Raw genomic sequence first — 26748 nt, 5'->3', positions numbered from 1 at the left:
TTCGCATTTAACACTTTAAGAATCAGTGCCGAGTGACGATTTGTTTAACGGTTGCATAACAGTTAACTTCCAGTTAAAGTTTTCGGTTTTTTTTGTTTTTATGGTTTATCCGTGTTTAATAACTGTTTGGTTGTTTTTATATAACTTGTCTTGATTGATATTCATTGTTGCCGGTTACATAACAACTGTTGCAACTGTTGCATAATGTTATAATTATGTGGGTTTTGTCAGTTTTTCCGTCTTGGTTTGTCTTGTGTTTCTGTGATATCATTCTGGAAAAACATTGTATCATTTCTTAACGCATGCATTACTAAATGACAATAAAAGACGACTGCGTGTCCTCATAATCTAAAAATCTAATATAATCTAATCTAATATTTTAGTGCATTCTCAGAGTTCTAGTGTTCTTTATATTTTTATTAAACCATTTATTTTGTCTGAATGAATCTAGTGGTGACAAGGACAGTTATAAAATAAAAATGAAGCCAAGCTCTTGAATAAAATGCAGATCTTCAGCTTTGTTCTTCTGTTTCTACTTGCAAACATGTACAAAAAATGCCTTTGGTTTACAGCTGTGCAAACGAACCACGAAGGCTGACTATTCCCCAGCTCCCGTAATCCATTACCAACAACCTGCAGCAAAATTTAGGCCCTAATGCACAAACATTCTCAAACTTTAATTGATCCAATTGCCAACATGAGTTTCCCTCAATTATTTCACCGGATGAAATGGAATCAAGTTTCAGCTGATAAAGTGAGGAGCCTGTACATCAGCACAGCCTGGAAAGACAAGCGGAGTAAGGGTTCTTGAATTTAATCAGCAATGATTATATTTCTATTCCTATTGTTTCTTAAACAGTTTGAAGAGAACTATTGCTCTAAATGGATACACTTTATCTTCACTTTTCTTGCATCGCTTTTCCAGTCAGTTCTCTGTGCTCTGATAGAGAGGACGTTTGAAATGACGCCAAGTAACCATGGCAACGCGCGCTACAAAGGCGATGCAGGCTATGGCCAGCAGCACAGCTGGGGGAACAAGACAGCAGTGTTACTCATTTGCAATTCAATTATGTGATGAATATAATGTACAATGGGGAAAAAACAGCCAAAATAAAACACAAAAGTCCTTTCACGTGATCTCACTTGGTCTCTGGGTTGTGAGTAGCTATGAATAACTTCACAATTATTGAATTCTAGATAGAACCTGAATACTAAATGCAACAGGATCCTACTGGAGCAACACACCTGCCTATCTCCCCTCTTACCTCTTCTCTTCTCGCCTGCCTATCACCTCCCCCTGGTGTCCCTCCTCCTCCTCTATCGTCCATGGTCCACTCTCTTCTCCTATCAGATTCCTTCTTCTCCAGCCCTTTAGTTTTTTCACCTATCACCTCCCAGCTTCTTCATCCCCCACACATCTGGCTTCATCTATCACCTTCTAACTTGTTCCCCTTCTCCTCCCCCCGGCTTCTAATTCTGGTTCCCCTCCCCCCCTTCCTTTCCAGTCCTGATGAAGAGTCTTGGCCCGAAACATTGATTGTTTATTCCTTTCCATAGATGCTGGCTGACCTGTGAGATCCCCCAGCATTTTGTATGTGCTGCTCTGGATCTCCAGCATCTGCAGAACCTCTGCAGGCTTGTACATCTTTGGAGTGTGGGAGGAAACCCACGAGGTCATGGGAAAAATATATAAACTCCTTTTAATGACTGTGAGAGGAATTTGTATTAGATGTCTCAGAAATAACTATTGCTGGGCACCCTGAGGGAGGAAGATTTTTTACATTTCATCAGGTCATTACTAAGCAGCCAGCTCCACCCCATCACTTGTGTGGCTTTGACCCACCCTAATGTATAGTGCTGAGCATAATCTGGGGAGACCAGCACCCCAGCCCACCCCACCATCCCCAAACCTCACTCTGCCAAAGCAACCCATGGGCCCATAAACACCACTACTCTTCCCACCAGCATAGTAGGGCCTGACAGCAAGTTGAGACCTAATGGTCATGACCCCACTTGTCCCTCTGAACCTGTGTAACGCCTCCATCCTCGTAGCATCAAAGCCACGATGGCCTGAGATCCTGGGAGCCACTGATACTTAAAGCAGACAGAACAAGACCCCACAGTGTAAAGCCCATCTTGTGCACCAAAATGGAGTTTTTTTTTATCTATTAGGGAGGAGGGGAACAGATGGCAGAATTTCAACTTGCCTAATGCTTACTATGGAGAACATCTGAAGTAACTCCCAACACACAACTGTATCTACTAGCCTCATACTTCCCGTACTCTGGCAGCAATTCTTTGCAACTCACCTTGGGAAGAGTTTTAGGCAGTGACTCTAGGACTTACAGGTCCTTCTGTATAAACAAGAGATTTTGTAGATGCTGGAAATCCAGAGTAACACACACACAAATGCTGGAGGAGCTCAGCAGATCTGGTGGTATCCTGCGATAAAGGGTCTCGGCCCAAAACTTCGACAATTTATTCCTCTCCATAGATGCTGTCCGACCTGGTGAGTTCCTCCACTGTTTTGTAGGTCTTTTTGTATGTTATGATAATACAGTAAATTACCCTGCACTAACTTCAACTTATCCTATAAACTATTACTCAATGATGACTACACTAAACTAATCCAGTACCCAGTTTCCTATAAACAGTGCACTGATGGATATGAAAGCTATGACATTTACTCACCGATATAAATGTTGTTCCTGGTTGGTGAGGTGGCATTGTAATGATTGTCCAAAGATCCTGATAATGCCACAATGATAACAGGGTAGATTGTAAGTGTGTATCGCACATATTTATCAAACACAAAATTTTCCAACCCAAACCTATGGACAAAAGTTTAAAAAAAATTAATAATTATTAAATTTAATTTAAGTCGCTTTTAAGTCAATATCATAACTTGGCAAAAAGAACATTGCTTTAATGCTACACTTGGTTTAAAACAAGTAACTCAATAACACTAATTAAAGAGAAGTGTATCATTGCCCAAGTGCAATATTCTTCTGATGCTTGGCCTGTGTCAGTGAATAGCAGAGAGAACAGCAGCTTACCAGTTTTGACCCCGAATCGCTACTTTGCTGAAGGCACTGACCAGTGAGTCACTGTCCATTCCTCATTAGCAGTTAGAGAAATGGTACAGTAGGTTACCAGATGACAATGCCAGCCCAGGGCTTTTCCAATATTCACATATGTGGTATTGTCATATGTACCAAGACACAGTGCGAAGTTTTTGTTTGTGTGCTATCCAAGCGTGTACGAGTTAGGGTTAAGCTGTGGGCATGCGACGTTGGCATTGGAAACATGGCAATACTTGCAGGCTGCCCCCATCACATCCTCACTGCAAACAATGCATTTCACTGTATGTTTCGACGTACCCGTGACAAATAAAGCTCATCTTAAACCATAAATCCAGACAGATAGTCCCATACGTTAGATTTCATAGCCTTGTTTTAAGGGCCTTATGACAATTCTACCCTCTGTATTTTGAGCTGTTCCAAATAGAGTTTAAACCAAGTTGATTAAATTTGCAAATATATTACAGGTGATTGGAGAAAAGTATAGGGGAGATATCAGAGGTAATTTTTTTATACAGTGAGTGCATGGAACATCCTGCCAGGGGTGGTGGTAGAGGCAAATACATTAGGGACAATGAGAAAACTATTAGATAGGCACATGGATGATAGAAGGATGAAGGGCTATGTCAGAAGGAAGGATTAGATTGATCTTTGAGTAGGTTGAAAGTTTGGTACAACATTGTTGGCTGTTTTGTTCTATGTCCAATTTTTAAAGTACAATGGCAGATTACACTTAATATACATGATTCATTCATGTAGCTGAGGATGATGTGAAAAAACACGGAGATATTCCGTTGTTGAAGGTAGTACAGATAAGCTCTAAGAGATTGCTCATAGGCTTCACAGCTTTGGAGAGTGAGAAAAGGCTCGAGAACTGCAATTTAACTGCAATAAAAAAATAAGTGGTCTGAGTTAGATATAAATATATATAATAAATAAGATTGAAAAAGTTAATTTGGAACCTTAAACTGTGGTAGTAGTTCAGGAATTAAACTCCACAAGTCGCAATTTTAGGACCATAGCAGGAGATTACACTCAGTAATCACTGTGCCAAATAGACCACTGAACAGAATGGAGAAAGACATACCTCTTCCAACTATACAATTAGAGATCAGATAAAAATGAGTAAAATGAGTTTTTCAATATAAGTTGTTTTTGATTTTATTAGTTAAGCAGAGATTGTAGATTTTTTTTTAGTGAAGATATGAGTGAAATCTGTTTTTGAATAAAATGCTTGGTTTATGAAACAAGAGCCTCTCACCTATTTCTAAGCTCTCAATTGACACGAGCTAGTTAAAGTCAGCCCATTGAGTCTTAAACTTCAAATTTAACTAGTGAATCAGTACTGTATTGCTACTGCAAAACAACAGATTTCTCAAAAAATGTCAAGTGATAATAAACCGAATTCTGAATCTGAGGAATTCCTGCCAGAATGTGTGGCGGCATTTGCTGTCTGCCCCCAGCATGTCCATGGCTGTGTTGGTTGTTAACACAAACAATGCATTTTACTGTATGTTTTGATGTACGTGTGATAAGTAATTGAATCTGAATCTTTACCCTTAGTCAGGAACACAGAAATAAAATAGGGATTAAAAAGCAGGAGGGGTTTGGCTAAAACATACGAAATACAGGGGGCCTCTCAAAATCCAACCCTACAAGCCGATTGTGAGAGGTGGAAATGGGTAAGGCCAGCCAGCAGGGCTCTGGTGAAGCTGTACAGGCCAATCCCCCGTACAGTGGATACAATGGATTACAGAAACGTTGACGAACTCCAACCAGACCATCAACTGGAGGTCATCAATAGCCTGTGCTCCACTGGGAGCTGAGGGCCCAAGAAGAAATACAGAGGAATCTTTGAGAGAATGTAGAGAGGATATCTGCTTGTGGGTGAATCTCAAACCAATGAGTTTAAGAATAAGAGGATCACCTATTTAAGACAGATGGCATGAAAAACATTTCCTCAGAGAGCTGTGAATGTTTTGAATTCTGTACCTCAAAAGTTAGTGGAAGTAAAGGCTGAATAATTTTTAAGGCAGAGATACAAAGACGGTTGATAAGAAAGGGAGTGAAAAGTAAGCTGAGGTTATGACTAGATTGACCATGATATTATCAAATAGATAAGTAAGTCTGAGGGTCTTAGTGATCTAATTTGTATGCTCACGTGTTGCATTTTGACTGGGATCTGTGATTTCCAACAGACCAAGAAGTGAGTTAGTTGTTCTTGGTTTGAAGACATTGTGTCATAGGACACAGTCCATTTACCTAGACAGAATTTCTCTAACTAAATGAGTGAGCACTTCACATTGGTACGTACCATAAGACCACTTCGATGGCCAGGAGAGAAAGGCAAGTCGTACCAGATGTTACCGTGGAAATATTCGCACTGTAAGTCAGTACAACTGCAAAATTAAGTAGTGTTGCTATGGTTGTCCATGTTGCATAAACAGCTATTCCATTCTGTACCTGTAACATGCACAAAGGTAAGGAAATGTATCTGCTTAAAGTTCATTTCACATTGTCCTAAACTAATACAACCAAGGTAAAGGCATTGCATCCGAAGTGGAAGAGATCACCAGGACTGAAACTCTTGTACAGCTGCAACATGACTTGCCAAATTTTATACTCATTGCTCAGACTGATGAAGTCAAGCATGATGTATTCCTTCTTTACCACTCTATCCATTAATCTTGCCACTATCAGAAATTATAGACCTGCACCTCACAATCTCCCTGCATATCAGTACTCCTAAGGGCTCTACCATCTACTGTATACACAAATCTTCATTTCATTCTCTATTGGATCATCTGAGATTTCTAACCATAGAGAAGGTGCTTTTCTCAGAAATTACTGAATCCTTAAAATGATCGCTTTTTTTTGCCATTATCACGGACAACCATGTAAATATACATTCAGTGGCCACTGTATTAGGTGCATGTCTACAGCTGCTCATTAATGCAAATGTCTAACTGGCCAATCATGTGGCAGCAACTCAATGCATAAAAGGATGAAGACATGGTCAAAAAGTTCAGTTGTTGTTCAGACCAAACATCAGAACGGGGAAGTGACTTTGACCCTGGAATTATTATTGGTGCCAGACTGAGTCGTTTGAGTATCTCAGAACCTGCTGATTTCCTGGGATTTTCATGTACAACAGTCTCTGGAGTTCACAGAGAATGGCGTGAAAAATTTTTTTAAAATCCACTGAGTGGCAGCTCTGTGGGCAAAAACTACTTGTCAACGAGAGTGGTCAGACGAGAAAGACCAGACTGATTCAAGCCGACAGGAGGGTGACAGTAACTCAAGTACTCATGCGTTACAACAGTTATGTGCAGAAAATCACCTCTAAACACACATCATGTCAAAGTGGATAGGCTACAGCAGCTGAAGACAATGAACATACACTAGGCGGCCACTACAATTTTATTTGAAATATTGCTTCCTTATATAGAGACCCTATCTCATTACAGGTGCCTGATTCCATTTGAGAACCAAGCATGATTCTGTGGTTGAGTAGGAAGCTGAACAATAAACTTAAAGTCACAAAGAATGCAACATAAACCCCTGTCCATTTCCAGGATCCAATAATAACCCTGAATCACAGACATCTTATGTGCTGTGACAAGCTCTTGTCAAAGACCCCTCCCATCCTTCCCACAATCTCTTTGACCTCCTACCATCAGGCAGAAGGTACCACAACATAAGAACCAGAAATGAGTGGTAATAAGAATTTGTCTGTCTGTCTGTGTCTTGTTTTACGGCAGTTGGCATCCAGCTTAATGGTGCATTACCGCCACCTTCTGCTCCGGAATGTGCATTAGACATATAATCTAAATCCCTTCACCCAATCTTGCTTGCACGTGCACACACCCACACACACACACCCACACACACACACACACACACACACACACACACACACACACACAAACCTACACTTCACCCTCCCATCTTTGACCATCCTAGTATCTATTCCTGTTTATCCGTCATATCCTATAAAAAAAACCCTGTACCCCTTAAGAACACTAAAAATACCCGGACCTGTGCTCTCTCACTCATGCCCAGCAACCCTTTTAATGTGAATTCCTGAACCCCCAACTCCCTTAGTTTAATTCTCATCATCTCTCTCTGTATCCCATACTTCCTGCAACACAGAACTGCATGTTCTACTGACTCCTCTTCCTGACATTCCTCACACAATCCTGTCTGGTGTTTCCCCATCATTTTCAATGTTTTGTTTAATGCACAATGCCCCAGCCTTAACCTAATCCACACAGTTTCCTCTCTTCTGTTTCCATTGCCTACCCTAGTAACTGCAACACTCTTTTGTATTTGATATAAATGCCTCCCTTTCCCCTCCCTGTCCCATCTTTCTTGCCACATTTGGTTGACTTTTCCCCAGATTACACACTTAACCTCTGCTTTACTGATACTAATGTGCATTTCTACATTCTCTTTCTTTAACGCCCTCTTTGTCAACTCATCCACCCTCTCATTCCCCCTCACCCCTACATGTGCTGGAACCCATAGAAATTTTACCTGACCTCCCTGATTTGCAATTCTTGTAACTAACTGAAGGACTTCATAAAGTACATCTTGCCGACTGTTTGTGTGAAAAGACCTTAAACTTGCTAGAACTGAGGATGAGTCTGAACATATCAATGCTTTGACTTGTTTGGCTTTCTGCACCCATTGCAACGTAACCAACACTATCAGCATTTCCACTGTAAACACCCCTAACTTATTAGATGTTCTTCTGCTGATTCCAATTTCTTTTGCTGGTATAACCACCCCAAATAAGAATTTCATAAGAACCCAATGCGTGCAGTGCAAAAATATTTCCAACCAATCTTATGAAGTTTTAGGCAAGACAGCATTTAGGTATTAGATATATACATACCAGTATTCTGACAAGCCACAAATCAACCTTTCTGTACTCCTGAAGCCAAGGACCCTGTGTAAATAGGCCACGATAACAGAAGAAAAGAACCACATAATTTGTGAAAGCGATTAATGCCAGGAAAATGAGGGCAAGTATAATGTGCCTGAAATAAAAGAAAACTTGCTTCAAACAGCAAAAATAGGTAGCACCTAAATGATAACAGAACTCATGGATGGACGATGCAAATCATTTACAAAAATTTATAATTATTGATTTTCTTTCCACAACTATTTGAAATATCTCTGATCCCAAGCACATTGTGGAGATTCAACAAATCCCCTTGCTGAATTTACTTACTGATTTATTTACTTCTTTATTTATAGCAGTACAACATGGAATACGTTCCTCTGGCCCTTTGCCCACATCGCTCAGCAATCCCCGACTGACCCCCAGTTTAATTACGGGGACGATTTACAATGACCAATTAACATACCAACCGGTACTTCTTTGGACTGTGGGAGGAAAGTGGAGCACCTGGAGGAAACCCACACAGTCACGGGGAGATGGTACAAACTCATTACAGGCAGCGGCGGGGACTGAACCCAGGTCACTGGTACTGTAAAAAGTTGTGCTAACCACTACGCTACTGTGCCCGTCCAAGTAAGCAGTAAAGTAATTGCTACACCAGTATTTGTGGGAGGTACACTGTAGGAAAGAAAGGGGATATGGTTATAAGTGTGGAGAACAAGGGTTGTTTTAAACAAAGGGATTGTTTCATTGTTGACCATAAAAAAACAATATTGCACTGGAACCTACAACGTTTGTGTCAATGAAGACACCAATTTAAACTGCACATCTGCTTGTACATGGTCAACATCCCACAATTCCCTGCTTGCTCACTTGTCTAACTAAATGCCTCTGAAACTTTGCTATTGCATCTGCTTTTGGCAGTGTACTCCAGGCACCCACCACTCTGTAAAAAAAAAATAAACATTCCATATAAATCTCCTTTAACTGCCCCCCCCACCATCTTAAAGCTATGTCCTGTAATATTTAACATTTTCACCTCAGGATAAAGATTCTGATTATCTGCCTTGTCTGTGTCTCCCATAGTTTTATATATTGTCAGGTCACCCATCAGCTTCCAGTACTCCAGGGGAAGCAATACAGGTATGTCCAACCTCTCCTAAAAGCCAGTACTCTCGAATCCAGCAACAACTTGCCGATTCTCTTCTGCAGCCTCTCTGCAGCCTCCACATCCTTCCTATAGTACAGCATGCAGTACTGCAAATGTGGCATAAGCAGAGTTTCACACAGCTGCAACATTACTTTGTTACATACATATTCGACACGCCAACCGACAGAGGCAAGCATGCTGTACACCTTCTTTACAAACGATACAAAGATAGATGGAAGGGCAGGCAGTGTTGAGGAAGCAGGGAATCTGCAGAAAGACTTAGATAAGGAGGATGATAAAGTGGCAGATGGAATACAGTGTAGTGAAGTGTATGGTCATGCACTTTGATTGAAGGAATGAATCCAAATGGGGTGCAAATTCAGAAATCCAAGGTGTAATGGGACTTGGGAGTCCTTGTGCAGGATTCCCTAAAGGTTAACTCGCAAATGAGTCACTAGCAAGGAAGGTAAATGCAATGTCAGCATTCATTTCAAGAGGACTAGAATATAAGAGCAGCGATGTGATTCTGTGGCTTTTTAAGGCATTGGTCAGACCTCTCAGAGTATTGTGAGCAGTTTTGGGCCCCTTATTTAAGAAAAGATGTGCTGACACTGGAGAGGGTTCAGAGGAGGTTGAGGAGAATGTTTCTGGGAAGGAAATGGTTAAAGTATGAGGAGTGTTTGATATCTCTGGGCCTATACTCACTGGAGTTTAGGAAAATGATGGGGATCTCATTCAAACCTATTGAATATTGAAAGGCCTAAATAGAGTGGATGTGGAGAGCATGTTTTTGATAATAGAGGAGTCTAGGACCAGAGGGCACAGCCTCTGAATACGAGGGCGTCCTTTCAGAACAGAGATGAGGAGGAATTTCTTTAGCCAGAGTGTGCTGAGTCTGTGGAATTCTTTGCCACAGGTGGCTTTGGAGGCCAAGTCACTGGGTATATTTAAAGAGGCTGCCGATAGGCTCTGATTAGTGAGAGTGTCAAAGGTTATGGAGAGAAGGCAGGAGAATGGGGTTGAGAGGGCTAATAAGTCAGCCATGATTTAACGGTGGAGCAGACTCGATGAGATGAATGGCTTAATTCTGTTCCTATGTCTTATGGTCTTTAACATGTGGCTACTTACGTTGCCGCTTTCAGAGAGTGATGGACTTGCTCCCCATTACCCTTCTGCACATCAGTGCTCCAAAGTGTCCTGCCATTTACAGTACATTTTTCTCCCAATGTGCACCATCTCATACTTAGTCCAGATTAATTCATCTGCCATTCCTCTTCCATAATTCCAACTGCACTATACCCTGATGAATCCTTTAACAACCTTCCTCACCATCTACAACTCTGACAATTGTTGAGTTGCTGCTGGTTTACTGATCACCCGTCCAATATTCCCATCCAAATTATTTATACATATCACAAATGGCAGAGATCTCTGAACCTTACACAACACTGGGTCACAGACCACCAGTCAAAATAACAACGCTCCACGGCTAACTTCTGTTTTCTATAGCCGATCAAATTTTAAATCCTAACCCATCCTCCTCCTTGATATCAACAACCCTTAGTATACAATCTCAGTATATCCTTCCACAAACTTGTTATAGTCAATCTCCTTCTCCTTGCTGCATAGTGATGCAAAGCACTCTGACTAGGTTCAGACCCAGATTTATTTATCACATATACACTGAAACATACGGTGAAATGTGTCGTTTGCCTTGACAATCAACACAGCCTAAGGAAGTGCTGGAGGCAGCCCGCAAGTGTCACTTCACTTCTGGCACCAACACATCATGCCCACCATGCTCGGCAGGACAACAACAAAATAGAAATATCAAGTGACAAAGCAACAGCAAAACTAGCCCTGTTCCTCCTACCCGCCTATGCACACACACAGTCCTCTACCCCCAGCACAGACTACCTCACTCACTTTGTCTTCCTCCGGGCATAAATTCCCTCCTTTGTCCTTGAATGGTTCTGCCTAATTACCCTCTTAGTTTTAATGTATGTATAAAATGGCTTGTAATTCCCTTTAACCCTATTTGCCAAAAACATTCCGTGGACCTGTTTAGCCGACCCGATCCCCTGTTTGAGCTTTCTCCTGCTTCCTTTATGTTCCTTAAAGACCTTGTTCAAATTCAACTTCCTAAGCCATATATTGTGCTTCTTTTTTTAAAAATAAATTTACAACCTCTCACCATTCAAAGGTCCCAAACCTTACCATCCTTGTCTTTCTTCTTCACAGGAACGTGTTGGTCCTGAATTCTGACCAACTGACCTTTAAATGACTTCCACATGACAGCAAGAACGTCATTTGAAGACAAGACTAAGGCATCATTTGAGAACATGGAAGAGGAACTTGGTCCTCGCTATCCTGGGAACAGTCATCATTCCTGGGATAGCAGCTCTTGTAGACTGGAAAGTCATATACTAACCTCTCAGTGCTCAGTGTGGCCTTCCCCATTCCACAGTTCATTAAACCCCATTCCCCATTCCCTGACTTAGTTCCTCATCATCCACACCTCCCCAAACAGCAGCCATTGCCACTTGGCTCCAACACCCATTTCTCCCTTCACACCCCCACCCAAACATTCCCGAACAGACCTGTGGGCAAGTGTCACCCGAATCCCCTAAAAATAAAAGCAGCCAGTGAACAGAGTCCCAGCAGCACCTTTACAGAGTGTCCCAGGCTTAGAGGCTTGTGTGTGTGTGTGAGAAAGGAAAGGGGCTTGCGTTACTGTTGTTATCATTGTTCTGCTGAACACTGGGGGTACGCTGTGTCAGTATCACTTAAGGGCTGCCCCTAGCACGTCCTTAAGTGGAGTTGGTTGTCTACATAAGTTCACTCTATGTTTCGATGTATGCTTGATAAGTGAATAAATCTGAATGTGAATCTAAACTTTCAACTACAGACTAACCCACACACACTTTTGAAAGTTGAATTTGAAAGCAGAGTACAAGGTTAATGGCAGGATTCTTGGTAGTGTGGGGAACAGAGGGATCTTGGGGTCCATGTCCATAGTTCCCTCAAAGCTCCCATGCAAGTTAATACAGCTGTTAATAAGGCCTATGGTGTGTTGGCTTTCAATATGGGAATTAAGTTCAAAAGCTGTGAAACTGTATTGCAGCTCTATAAAACTCTGGTCAGACCATAACATTGTATTCAGTTTTGGCCCCCTCAGTAAAGATGTGCATGCTTCAGAGAGGGTGCAGAGGAGATTCACCAGGATGCTACCTGGATTAAAGAGCAGGTCTTATGAAACACACAGATGGTGGAGGAACTCAGCAGGTCAGGCAGCATCTATGGAGAGGAATAAAGGAAGGGGGAAGAAGCCAGATTAAGAAGCTGGAGGGAGGGGAAGGAGAACGAACTGATCTTCAGATCCATCTTAAATCTTTAGCAGAAATCTAATTGAAGGGTTATCGCTGGGGACTTCCAGAATTCCTAGGCTGACCTATCCTAGTCAGAGTATGCCACCTGTAATGCAACTTGCAACTTGGACAGCATCCTCTATTCAGACACCACTGTGAGAGAGTCCAGTTCCATCCCCACAACATCACTGGCCTCACGAATGAGTTTGTTAATTCTGTTGGTGTCTGCTACCCTCAGCCTGCTGCCCCAGCACACAATAGCAAACATGATAGCACTGGCCACCACAGACTCGTAGAACATCCTCAGCATCATCCAGCAGATGTTAAAGGACCTCAGTCTCCTCAGGAAATAGAGACAGCTCTGACCCTTCTTGTAGATAGCCTCAGTGTTCTTTGACCAGTCCAGTTTATTGTCAATTCGTACCCCAGGTATTTGTAATCCTCCACCGTGTCCACACTGACCTCTGGATGGAAACAGGGGTAACCGGTACCTTAGCTCTCCTCAGGTCTACCACCAGATCCTTAGTTTTTTCCACATTCAGCTGCAGATAATTCTGCTTACACCATGTGACAAAGTTTCCTACCGTAGCCCTGTACTCAAATTCCTTGCTGATGCATCCAATTATGGCAGAACCATCAGAGAACTTCTGAAGATAACAAGAGTCTGTGCAGTAGTTAAAGTCCGAGGTGTAAATGGTGAAGAGAAGGGCCAGTGATGTTGTGGGGATGGAACTGCTCTCTCTGACGGTGGTGTCTGAAAAGAGGATGATGTCCAAGTTGCATGCCATCTTGGACAATGTCTCCCATCCACTACATAATGTACTGGTTGGGCACAGGAGTACATTCAGCCAGAGACTCATTTCACTGAGATGCAACACAGAGCGTCATAGGAGGTCATTCCTGCCTGTGGCCATCAAACTTTACAACTCCTCCCTTGGAGGGTCAGACACCCTGAGCCAATAGGCTGGTCCTGGACTTATTTCCTGGCATAATTTACATAATACTATTTAACTCTTTATGGGTTTATTACTATTTATTATTTATGGTGCAACTGTAACATAAACCAATTTCCCCTGGGATCAGTAAAGTATGACTATGACTATGACTATGAATTAAAGGTAACTGTACAAGCTGATGAGGAATCTAGTGATTTTGAAGCATTCATAGAATGCACATTAAACAGATGTTCGGTATGGGGGGGGGTGTAAAGCGTATTGCAGATTAGTGTTCAAGAGAAGTGAAGTAGTCAGAAATCATCAGAGATAAAGGTGGGAGTTCAGGATTTCCTCTGAAACCACTCAGACTGCACATGGAAACGCTAGAACAGAAACTAAAACACTAGAACAGAAACAAAGAGAAAGTACTATGTGCAAAGACATTAACAGGATGAAGTAAAGGATGGGGAAAAAGGAGAGTTAAAGGTTCCTGCACTCACTGGAGAAGATACCATTTTAGAATATATATACCTCCTTAATGTAACATTGAGCAAAGTCAATATTTCATCCCTTTCAGATATCCAAGGAGGAAAAGTTGAGGTGGAAAGGCATTTTCTGATGTGTTATGCTAAAATAAATCTCAAACAAAAGAAAATCTGTGGATACTGGAAATCTGAGCAACACACACAAAATGCTGGAAGAACCCATCAGGCCAGGCAGCAACTATGGTAAAAAGTACAGTCAATGTTTCGGGACAAAACCCTTCCGCAGGACTGCTAGGATTCGGTCTGAAACGTCGACTGGACTTTTTTCCATAGATGCTGCCTGGCCTGCTGAGTTCCTCCAGCATTTTATGTGTGTTGCTAAAAATGAATCTATAGATCTTACATAAAGTTGTGTAAAATCTCTATCTCTGTAGATAGTTGTCTCTAACCCAAAGGGGGTAGAGGAGACCAGTCGTCAAACCCCTGAGCTACCCGTACAAACAAAATAAAACATTTCAGTTTCACTGCAGGGAAGACAGTGTTTGGGATTGGTATGAGTCTTTTTGGACATTTAGTTTGAGAAAAATGGTACTGTGTGTGCTTCTATTGCCTCACCTACAGTATTTCTGGAAGTATTCTTTGATTTAGATGGTAGTCATTTGAAAGTTACCACATTGCAAGCACAAGTCCCTGCATCACATAATTCTATTAAATAAAAAGAAGAAAGTTCAAGCACTTTGGTAAAGTGTCCAATATTTTCTCCAAGAACCAGTGTGTCATTCTCCTCAGATTCTGATGAAATTAAATTGCATTACTTACTCTCTGTCCCAAAGAAACAGCCAGCCTATGTTCAAAAGGTTGTTTATAATCCAGATTATGTAAAACAAACAAGGCAGCACAGAAGGCATCCATGTCAAGGTATTACTGTGAGAGCAACAAAGAAACAGATGTTAGTAACAATGGTGATTTAGTAAATTGTACTGAGAAAATATATTGAGAAGAGAATTATGTGTGGAATTCAAGAGTTTATGCTACATAGAGAAATGTCTTATTTTGAAGGGATTAAACAATTATTGGCACTCCTTAAAAATCTGTGAATTATGTCTATCTGGCTTAATAACTCTGTTCTATTCAGTGAATTAATGGTACAGAAAGGGTCATCACCAATTATTAATGCATCTCTGGTCCCAATAATTGACATAGAAGCCCACCTGCTATCTTTCTGAAATAGTCAATCTTATGCTATGTAATTCGTCAAGTACTTTGAAAATTCCATTTTACTTTCTGGATTTCCACTGTTGAAAGTCCATCTTTCAGTCTTATGCTCCCAAAGCATTTACTGGGTTACATCGTAGACACAAGAGATTCTGCAGATGCTGGAAATCTCGAGCAACACACACAAAATGGTGTTTCACCCCTTCTCCACATCTACCCATCACTTTCCTCTGGTTGCCCTCTTCCTTCCCTTTCTCCCGTGGTCCTTGGTCCTCTCCAATCAGATTCCTTCTTCTTCTGCTCTCTTCCTTTCCCACCCTGATGAAGGGTCTCAGCCCAAAACGTTGACTGTTTATTCCATTCCAGCCTGATTTGCTGAGTTCTTCCAGCTTTTTGTGCATGTTGCTGTATTACAAATGTTGTTTTATCTCACCACTTTTAAAAACTGTATAATGCAAACCTCACAGGCGTATTATATTCCAAAATGCAGAATCTGGTTTATGTTTAAAGCACCACACCAGTTCCTAGATTTGAACTGTTTTATATAGGTGTTACAAACTTGTCCACAAGAATGAAGAAAAATGCAGAAATTCTTATATTGTACATACAGCAAAAAGTTTAGACTTTCTAAAATGTTTCTGTTCAATCTCAAGAATGCAGCCTTACTTAACCACATTTTCTTCTTCCATATAAAAGCAGCAGGAAGCAAGACAGATCACACTGAGTAAAGTTTACAGTCTGTATTCGGGTTAAAGATAGATAGCAGTCTTTTTTTTCCATCTTATTTTGTCTTAGCTTCCTGTAGTCATTATATAGAACACAGTGAAGAAAACTGAATGGTGTTCAAAGCATAATCTTATTCTAGCTATACATACAACTATAATCAGAAGCAGCTCTTACCTTTGACATAATCCAATGAAGACATAGACAAGCCACACAGCTTGCCATGTATAAATGATTCCCCATATAGAAAATGTCCATCCTGCAGGGGTGAATTCAGTGTAGAACTTTCTTGATAAATTTCCAACAGTCTGAAGAAAAATACCTAATATATTTACAGATGCAATTAGTACAAGCTGTAATCATAGGTCATGCAATGTCATTTCCAAAAACCTGTTGAATTCTGTTTCTACTATTTAATTTACTGGCATCTCACTTCCAGGAATGTCCATCTCCAAAGAAGCTCACTAAACACTTGACAACCCTGGGCAACCAACCCATTTTCATTAGAACTAGCCTGTAGTAAGTTAAAGTCATCAACTCACAAAATTATTCATTGTAAATGTAAATTAATAAATTAACAATATAGCCTGTCTTGTCTTCCCTTTTCAAAGTCAAAGTCAAAATATATTTATTGTCGAGGTATTTATATGTCACCATATACTAACTTGAGATTCATTTTCTTGCAGTCATTTACAGGAAAATAAAGAAATAAACAGAATTTATTAAAAACTATACATCGACAATGACTAACGAACCACCATTGTGCAAATAAACAAACAGCATCACCAGCATCAGTTTAGAGTCCTTCAAAGTGAACCCATAGGTTGTGGAGTGAGTTCAACACTGAGGTGAGTGAAGATAAAGTGTGCATGCCAGTTCACGAGCATAATGGACGTAGGGTAATAATTGTTCCTGAAGCTGCTGGCGTGGGACCCAAGGCTCCTATACATCCTGCCCAATGGTAGTACAGAGAAGAGAGCACGGCCTGGGTGGTGGGGTAGTTTGATGATGGATGCTGCTTTCTTGTGGCAGCTCTCTGTGTAAATGTACTCAGTAGTTGGGAGGGCTTTGCCTGTGATGGACTGGGCTGTACCCACCACTTTCCATTTCATTCTTTGTACACTTTTCCATTCCTGGGTATTAGTGTTTCCATACTATGCCATGATGCAACTAGTCAGGATAATCTCCACTGTACACCCATAGAAGTCTGTCAAATTTCTAGCTAACATACTGAATCTAAACAAACTTATAAGAAAGTAGAAGTGCAGTCATGACTTCCTTTTGATGACGCTTAACTGCAAATCTTCAGCAGCTAATTATTTTGTTCTTGCAAACCCACCAGTATTCTCATTCTTGTTTTTTTCTCTCTCTCTCTCCCCCTTTCCCTCTTCCTCCCTCTGTCTCCTCCCCCTCCCCCGGTAGGGTACCAATTTCCTTGGCAATTTTGTACTGGGTGGTATTGAAATACTGTACTTGAATACTGTTGGAGATTCAGTGCAAGAGGAGAGTATCCTATTGTGCTCCTGACCCATGCCCATACATGGTGGAAATACTTTGGAGTATCAGGAGGTGAGTCTGTCATTATAGAATAACAAACCATTGTCTTGTTCCTGTAGCAACAATATTTGTGTCTCATCAGGTACGTTTCTAGTTAATGGTGTCTCCAGGTTGTCGATGGAGGGGGAGTTCATAGTTCAAAGTTCATGCAGACGTGGACTACCTCACTTGCCGAGGAGTTGCAAACTAAATAAAGCATTATATAAAGATTTGATTAGATTAGTTTTATTTGTCACATGCGGATCGAAACCTACAATGAAATGTAGGTTTGTGTCAAATCAAATCAGCGAAGATTGCGCTGTGGGCAGCCTGTAAGAGTTGCTATGCTTTTGGTGCCAATGTAGCATGCCCACAACTCACTAATCCTAACCGTATGTCTTCAGAATCAGAATCAGTTTTATTATCACCGGCATGTGATGTGAAATTTGTTAACTTAGCAGCAGCAGTTCAACGCAATACATAATCTAGCAGAGAGAGAGAGAAAAATAAATAAACATAATAATAAATAAACAAGTAAATCAATTACATATATCAAATAGATTATTAAAAAATGTGCAAAAACAGAAATACTGTATATTAAAAAAAAGTGAGGTAATGTCCAAAGCTTCAAAGTCCATTCAGGAATCGGATGGCAGAGGGGAAGAAGCTGTTCCTGAATCGCTGAGTGTGTGACTTCAGGCTTCTGTATCTCCTACCTGATAGTAACAGTGAGTAAAGGGCATACCCCGGGTGTTGGACGTCCTTAATAATGGACGCTGCCTTTCTGAGACATCGCTCCCTAAAGATGTTCTGGGTACTTTGTAGGCTGGTGCCCAAGATGAAGCTGACTAGATTTACAACCTTCTGCAGCTTCTTTCGGTCCTGTGCAGTAGCCCCTCCATACCAGACAGTGATGCAGCCTGTCAGAATGCTCTCCACGATACAACTATAGAAGTTTTTGAGTGTATTTGTTGACATGCCAAATCGCTTCAAGCTCCTAATGAAGCATAGCCACTGTGTTTTGCCTTCTTTATGACTACATCAATGTGTTGGGACCAGGTTAGATTCTCAGAAATCTTGACAACCAGGAACTTAAAGCTGCTCACTCTCTCCACTTCTGATCTCTCTATGAGAATTTGTATGTGTTCCTTCATCTTACCCTTTCTGAAGTCCACAATCAGCTCTTTCGTCTTACTGACACTGAGTGCCAGGTTGTTGCTGCGGCACCACTCCACTAGTTGGCATATCTCACTCCTGAGCCAGAGCACCCGGAGGAAGCCCATGCAGTTACAGGGAGAACACGTTACTCTTTACGGACAGTTGTGGGGATTGAACCCTGATTGTACAACTGGCGCTGTGATGCATTGTGCAAACCGCAACACAGCTCTGCCACCTCTAGACATTATGCAATTATCCCCACTGAGAAACTATAGATAATATATGCTATTATTATTTGAGATACCAACTGGAAATGGGCAACAATGGAGATAAACATCTAAGACTCGGCATAGAATAAGATACAAAGAGCAGAGTTTTGGGGCACCTCAAATTTATGAAAAATGAAGGCTACACAGACAGCACCATAATAATAATCATCATCAGTGTTGTGCCGGCTCAGTCATGGAAAATTATTTTGGTGGCAGGCAAGCTGAATCAGGCAGAATGTTGAAAAAAATGTACAGATTAAAAATAAGGTAATTTGGTCTGAAGCTGTGCTCAAGCAAAGTTATAGAGCTATTTGTGAATGAGCCAGATTGTCACTGTGCCTAAAATTAATTTAGCACAGTTGAACTCGAAGCAGAGGTAGTTCATTCCAAACTGGATCTTGGGCAAGCTGTGTGATTGCACAAAGAGTGTAGAGAATGGTGCAGAGGAGACAGAGCTGAAGCCTTGGCATGCATGCAAGAAGTAACCCCATGTCCACAGGGAGCATTGTCAAGATTTCAGCCCCTTAATGTTGCATTCACGGATCTTCGGAAGGTATTTGAACATGTGGTTGTTGTGTACAGTATAAGATGGAAGACAGTGGATTCCCCAGGAGTAAATGTAAGGATCAATGCCTCTTAGACGTATTCTGTGCTGGAAAAAAGGAATCATGAAGGCTATTCATATGGGTGGTAAGATCACATTTTAAAAACATTAATTTTAAGTGATTCCGATGTTGCTAAGAAGGCTAGAACTCATCACCCATCCTGAATTACACGAGTTGACTGTGATGAGTGTCTTGAGTTACTGTAGTCCATCTGGTAGTGGTATCTTCACATTGTCAGGTGACAGTAGCATAACAGTTAGCATAATGCTTTACAGCTGCTGTCTGCAAGGAGCTTGTACATTCTCCCCATAACCACTTGGATTTCCATCAGGTGCAAACTTCAGAAGTTCAAAGTTCAAAATAAAAAATTATTATCAGAATGCATACATAACACCACATACAACCCTGAGATTCCCTGTGGACATACTTAGCAAATCTATAGAACAGTAACTGTAAACAGGATCAATGAAAAACAAACTGTGCAAATGCAAATATAAATAAACAGCAATAAATAATGAAAGCATGAAATAACAAGATAGAGTCCTAAAGTGAGACTATTGGTTGTGGGAACTCCAGAAATAGAGTGAGTGTAGTTATCCCCCGTCGTTCAAGAGCCTGATGGTTGAGGGGTAGTAACTGCTCTTGAACCTGGTGGTGCGAGTCCTGAGGCACTTGTACCTTCTACCTGATGGCAGCAGTGAGAAAAGTGCATGGCCCTGGGTGGTGAGGATCTTTGATGATGTATGCTACTTTTCTATGACAACGTTTCATGTAGGTGTGCTCAATCTACATGAAATGGAGGCTCTTTCGGTTTCCTCTCTGTTATGGTGAGCTGAAACAACTAATCCCAGGCTAGCTTTCATTGATTAGCCATTGTCCCTAATAATATCTCGAATGTTCTTGTGTAAGCAGTTTAAATAGTCATGCTTTGGGATGCATTGTTCAGGTGTCTGTAACTGCATGATTTTACTGCAGCGGTTCCCAACCACCGGGCTGCGAACCGGTACTGGGCCGCAAAGCATGTGCTATCAGTCCGCGAGGGAACGATATGAGTCAGCTGCACATTTCTTCATTCCCTGTCACACACTGTTGAACTTGAACATAGGGTTGCCAACTGTCCCGAATTTGCCGGGACATCCCGTATATTGGGCTAAATTGGTTTGTCCCATACGGGACCGCCCTTGTCCTGTATTTCCCCCGCTAAGGTAGAGCGTTCCTATGAAACCTTTTGTGCTGAAATGGCGTAAAGCAAAAAAGCAATTATGATTAATTTAGATGGGAAAAATTTCTGAGCGTTCCCAGACCCAAAAATAACCTACCAAATCATACCAAATAACACATAAAACCCAAAATAACAGTAACATATAGTAAAAGCAGGAATGATATGATAAATACACAGCCTATATAAAGTAGAAATAATGTATGTACAGTGTAGTCGGGAAGATTAAGGCAAAACCGATTTGTGGAAAAAAATCGGCACCTACGCGTATGCGCACACAGGTGCCCGCGCAAGGCTTCATGGTCATGGTAGTCTTTCTCAGGGTAAACTCAAGTGTCCCGTATTTGACTGCTGCTTTTGTCCCTTATTTGGGAGTGAGAAAGTTGGCAACCTTAACTGTAAAAGACATGTTGAGGTGAGTTTAACCCTACCTGAACACCACCCCCCCACCCCCGGTTGGCCGGTCCACAAGAATATTGTTAATATTAAACCGGTCCGCGGTGCATAAAAGTTTGGGGACCCCTGTTTTACTGAATAAAGGTTCTGTTTTCTGGCTTTGGGTCTCATCAGTATTTACAGGCGAGTGAACAAGATAGAGTGAATAAGTTGTGGGCATGCTATTTTGCTGCTGGGAGCATGGCAACACTTGCAGGCTGGTTCCAGCACATCTCAGACTGTGTTGGTCGCTGATGCAAACAATGCATTTCACTGTTTTTTTTCCTGTACATGTGACAAATAAAGTTAATCTTCAGATAAAGGACTTTGACAAAGCGGCAAAGGAATTGTTACAGATTTCCAAATCAGGATGATCACTGACTTGATTCTTCCAATTAAAATTCCAACCAAATAAGTGTATGACAGAATTATACAACCCAGTTCTGTGATAAACAAACTGATGCTACTCGTCAAAGTAGTTTAAGTGGCGTTAACTGTGTCCCAAATCATGTTCTCAGATATTCTCAGATATTCACATAGCAGAATCATGCTTTTCCTACCTGATTCTGGTCCGTTCCCTGCAAGAGCGTTCAGAATCAAAGTGATGATGTAGACCACTAAGGTGAAGACCAGGAGGCAAGTCCTCCATAAATTTATCTTGGCCATTGGGAACTCCCAATCGATCAATTTAATTGACTGTTAGCAAAGAGAATTGGAACAAAAAAAGCACAAATTTATTTTAAGGCATAGATTATAATAGTGCAGTTGGCCAAGAATCCATTCCAATATTAGAAAACCACACATAAAAGTTGCTGGTGAACGCAGCAGGCCAGGCAGCACCTCTTCCTAGAGATGCTGCCTGGCCTGCTGCATTCACCTGCAACTTTTATGTGTGTTGCTTGAATTTCCAGCATCTGCAGAATTCCTGTTGTTTCCAATATTAGAAAAAATACTATTGGGTGTAACAGTAGCACAGTGGTAAATGCAACAGGACTCAGGACTCAGCCCGAAATGTCGACTGTACCTCTTCCTATAGATGCTGCCTGGCCTGCTGTGTTCCACCAGCATTTTATGTGTGTTGCTTGAGATGAGTACCTACCTTTTGAAACGTAGCACGACATTAGAGTTTTTTTAAAAAGGTACAGCAAAACATGAAAGTTAAAATAGTACGGTGAGACATTTGAGGTAAAAGGAGGTACAGCACGTGCTTCTTCAGGAAGGGACAGAGACAGTCGGGTTAAAAGACAGGCAGAAAATAGATACAACCTATGGGTTCATATAAAGTGAGTACAGGCTGATAATAATCATAAGTAAAAAATCAGACATTACTGGCTACATCCGAAAGATAAACACATTCGATAGCACAAGAGATATGTGGATATTGTATACTGAGAGAATTCAGCAGTATTTTGAAGCAATTGAAATAGCCAATAAAAAGCAAGTGGCAGTTTTGCCGTGTGCATTCGGCGAAAAGGAATAGCGATTGCTTAAAAGTTGGACTGCTCCAACCAAACCAATGAAAATGAGCTTTGCTGATAATGCGAAAGTAATACAGGCACACTTAGAACCAAGATCATTGTTGATTGCAGAACATGTTAGGTTTCACAAGCAGAATCAAAAAGAAGGGGAGTTTTCTAAGCTTTGTCAGTTCATGGGTTTAATGATGCACTGAAAGACTGCTCAATTTGTGGAACCCTGCAAGAAAGCATTAAAAAGCGCTCCTAGCTGAAGCACAGCCATGTTTAAAAAAACAGTTGAAATCACTGTATGAATGCAAACAGCAGGAAGATATACTATTGAGATGCTGTCAGGAATGAAAGTAAGCGTGAACAAAATGGCAACATCTAAACAGAATTCTGCCTAGCGGAACAAATTGTGTTGCCATTGTGGCAGGGGCTCACATACATCAAACCTATGCAGTGTTAAAGGTGAAAATGGCAGAAAACACAACAAAGTAGGACAAACAGTACACAAAGAGCATGTTGGGCGAACTAAGACAAATGGACTGCACAGGGAAGAGAAGAAGATAAAAAGTCAAGTTGCAGTTTCAAAAAGAGCACTAATCTGCATGCTGTTGATGAAAGATCTGATAATGATGACAGTGGCACAGGACTGGGGAACTTTGAGATTTATAACATGAAAACTAAAAGGAGACAAGCAGTAGAACCTACACCGGAAGCGAACAGCAAATTAATTCAAATGGAATTGGACACTGGCTCAGCCGCGTCAGTTAATCCACAAAATGAGTTTGAACAGCACCTCAAAGATACTGAACAGAAGCCTGCAGATATCCTGCTAAGAACTTATACAGGAGAACATATTCCTGTGGGAATTACTTTCGTAACCATGAAATACAACAAACAAGTCTCATTGGGTTTGTATGTGGTAAAAACGGAAGGGCCACATTGTGAGGTTTGATTGGCTGAGTCAACCACAACTTGATTGGAGATCCATCCAATCCATTTGCAGACACATCTCCTGCAACAGAGTCAACTGAAAGTGAATTAAAAAGGTGCTGGATGATGCCTTGGCAGTGTTCAAGGTTTGCAATGAAAAACTCAACATATCATAGTAAAATAGTGTTAAATGAAAATGCCACACCCAAGTTAAACAAAGCCCATTGGTTCCATACTCGACTCAAAATAAAATAGCTAGGGAATGCATGGAGGCTGAAGGAGTTTATCCAAGGTTGGGTGGAGCTCATGGGCAATGCCGGTGGTCCGAGAAGCCAAGAAGGATGGGTCTGTCAGGACCTGTAGTGATTTTAAGGTCAAAATCAACCCAGTACAGAAAGTAGACCAATACCCTCTGTCCAGGACAGAAGATACTTTTACAAAACTTTCTGGAGGGAAACACTTCAGCAAAGTGGACTTAGCTGAGGCCTATCTACAGATGAAGTTGGAAGATGAGTCCAAAGTGTTTTTCATCATGAACACTCACAAAGGGCTTTATTACTATAATAATTTTGGAGTAGCATCTGCACCTGCTGCAGTTTGGCAGAAAGAAATGGACCAGGTGCTGTAAGATTGTCAGGCACTTGGTGTTACCTGGATAACACCATTGTAACTGGTAAGAATGACAAAGAACATCTCCACAATCTGAAGAAAGCGTGAAAAGGATTAGAAGATTATGGGTAGAAAACATGATGCAACAAGTATGAATTCTTTAAACTAAGCATCACTTACTCTAGTCACAACATTGACACACAAGCATTTACAGAAGTTTACTGAGAAAATTCAAGCAATGTTGGATGCCCCAAGGCCAAAGGATATGTCATAGTTGCAATCCTTTTAAGGATTTGTCAATTACTATAACAGGTTCCTACCAAACCTGGCTACTGAGCTCCACCCCTTGAACTCATTATTACTGATCAGGAAGAAATGGTAATGGACAAAGCAGTGTGTGGTGGCTTTCGAAAGGTAAAGGAGATGGTGACGTCAGATACTGTACTTGCACATTATGATCCATATTATCCAGCGATGCTTGCTTGTGACACCTGGCCTTATGGTATAGGTGTAGTCACGTCACGTGTTATGAGTGATGGAAGTGAACGCCTTGTAGCCTTTGCATTACATTCCCTTACCACTGCACAGAAAAATGATGCACAAATTGACAGAGAAGGTTTGAGTCTGGATTGGGGTGTAAAACATTTCAACCAATACTCGTATGGTAGGGAGTTTACCCTCATTACTGATCATCAACCACTAGTGTCCATTTTCAATCCACAGAAGGGTTCCGTGAACAATAGCAGCACAAACACACAGATGGGCTCTGTTTCTTGAAGGACACAATTTCAAGATTGAATTCAAGAGGACAACTGATCTTGGAAATACTGATAGATTGTCCCTTTTACCCTTGGGAAAGGAAATACCTGAAAAATTTACAAAAGACAACACTCCTCTTGATGTATTCTCCCAAATACAAATTGACTGGGAGAGGTGATCTAAAGGGAAACTAGAAAAGACCCCACACTGTCTCAGATGGCACCCAAAGTGGCTGGAGTGTGCACCAATAATCCCAGTTCCCCTGTGTCTGCCCTCGATCAGGGTTGCCTCACGTGGGGACTGAGAGTCTTTGTACCAACTAAGCTGAGAGCTAAAGTGCTAGAGGAGCTAGCTGCTAGGCATCTAGGTGTGGCCAAAATGAAAATGGTGGGTCAAAGCTTTGTCTATGGCCTTGGATAGATCAACAGAATCGAACAGCTTGCTGTGCACTGTTCAGGATGCTAACACATCCAAAAGAAAGGTCTCCACAGCTGTCAGATCCACTTCCTGCAGTTTGAGAGTCAACCACCAAGGAGGAGGTCCCAGAAACTAAGATTGTTTCACAGCCACAAGCCTCACCTGGCAAGCAGAGTGACCTTCCTCGCTCTCAGGAAAGATGTTGTCCCACAAGAACAAGAAAGCCTCCACAGCGATTATATCTTTAGGCTTGGATTATATTTTGCTTTGCTGTGGATATCTATATAGTAGTTGTATTATACGGTATACTATATATATTTGAGCAATAATGTAAATATATTGTTTGATTAAGCATGCTTGTTTGTTTACATAATTCATTACAGGTTATATGAAAAAATTCGTGAATGACATAAGTCGTCACCTCACCACGTCTTATTTGAATACATCACTAAAGTAAGAAAAAACTGAAGCATATTTGAGCTATCGCCAGCTCTCCCACTTATTTTTTGATTAGTGACAAAACATAACAGCCCCGTGTTTTATTGAAGTGCCAAGCTCCATGACCTCCTCCAAAACTATTGGCATGAGCTGGCAACTCAGGGACGGGTGTCCGCGATGCAAGTTTACGTTGACTACTGAAGGATTCCTTCGGACAGGAACGAGGTATTGAACACAGTCTCCAGTGTGTTTGCCTATCAACGGCCCTTCGAAATAAACACTTTTCACCAAGTGTACTTATGCTCTGATTGACAGGAGTATGGGCCACGTCCTCACTTGAGGGGAATTCTTAAAAGTACATGTGTTTAAAGGTAAAGGCCACATTTAATTTGATGGGCTGAGGGGAAGGTCGACTTTGGGAAGAATCTCTTTCACGGAAGATTGAAGGGGAAAAGGTCATTAAAAGGGTACAATTTGTCGAATACACTTTTGATGTAGGGTAATTCTGCCGAATTAAAATAAAGTGTGGTGTCCATGCCAATAAATTAACAACATCTCATCGTCAACGGAGTAAGCGAAATTAGGCATCCGTATTTGCTTACAAAAGCAAATTCCGAGGCTCTGAGCGAAAACACTTACTCTGCAGAAGCATTAATTTCCTTCGGGACGAGACGGCAAACTGTTTCTACGTTTTGCAATTAATCCACCGGAGAGTCAACACTGAAAAAGTCAGTATGTAACAGCTTTCATAACAGGCACAGCCCACCCGAGAATGAGTTACACAACCCGATCGGAGGGGCGGGACCGGCAGAGCGTAACCCGATGCCGACCGAATCTGGGACTCGGGCAGTTACCAGTCGGCAGAGCTGAACTTCCTCACTCTGCGGCACATGTCACACGCCAGATGCCAGAGCTAAATGGTGCAGGCGTCAGCAGTTCTCCAAGTCCTGGATACAAACTGTGGGATGTGACACTGACAACGGTCCACACACACACAGCGTTACGAATTCAAGCATCCCTACCGCTCCCGTACCTGGTGCTCCCT

At 41.4% G+C, this 26748-nt stretch overlaps 1 protein-coding gene across 1 annotated transcript; it reads right to left on the bottom strand.

The window, feature by feature from the left end:
- Positions 1 to 409: 409 nt before the first annotated feature.
- Positions 410 to 26518, bottom strand: LOC140206091 (uncharacterized). Its single transcript, XM_072274271.1, has 8 exons — positions 26343 to 26518; positions 21645 to 21780; positions 16040 to 16184; positions 14744 to 14848; positions 7978 to 8122; positions 5395 to 5543; positions 2692 to 2831; positions 410 to 1026 (listed from the first exon to the last, which is right to left on the bottom strand). Exons 2-8 carry the CDS (start codon positions 21748 to 21750, stop codon positions 926 to 928), a joined length of 891 nt encoding a protein of 296 aa, XP_072130372.1. The 5' UTR covers positions 21751 to 21780; positions 26343 to 26518; the 3' UTR covers positions 410 to 925.
- Between the last annotated feature and the right edge of the window lie 230 nt (positions 26519 to 26748).

The sequence above is a fragment of the Mobula birostris genome, chromosome 1 (assembly GCF_030028105.1).
Source record: "Mobula birostris isolate sMobBir1 chromosome 1, sMobBir1.hap1, whole genome shotgun sequence".
NCBI lineage: Eukaryota > Metazoa > Chordata > Chondrichthyes > Myliobatiformes > Myliobatidae > Mobula > Mobula birostris.
This window is presented reverse-complemented; position numbering and strand designations above follow the sequence as displayed.

What these genes read in the sequence shown, in the direction of transcription:
- LOC140206091 (XM_072274271.1), bottom strand. Translation starts at nt 21,750, where the DNA reads ATGGCCAAGATAAATTTATGGAGGACTTGCCTCCTGGTCTTCACCTTA. An exon ending in CTGTTTCTTTGGGACAGAGA is followed by an intron (nt 8,123 to 14,743) that starts GTAAGTAATGCA and finishes CTTTTATTTCAG; the next exon opens with GCACATTATACTTGCCCTCA. An exon ending in CAGGAACAACATTTATATCG is followed by an intron (nt 1,027 to 2,691) that starts GTGAGTAAATGT and finishes TTGTTCCCCCAG; the next exon opens with CTGTGCTGCTGGCCATAGCC.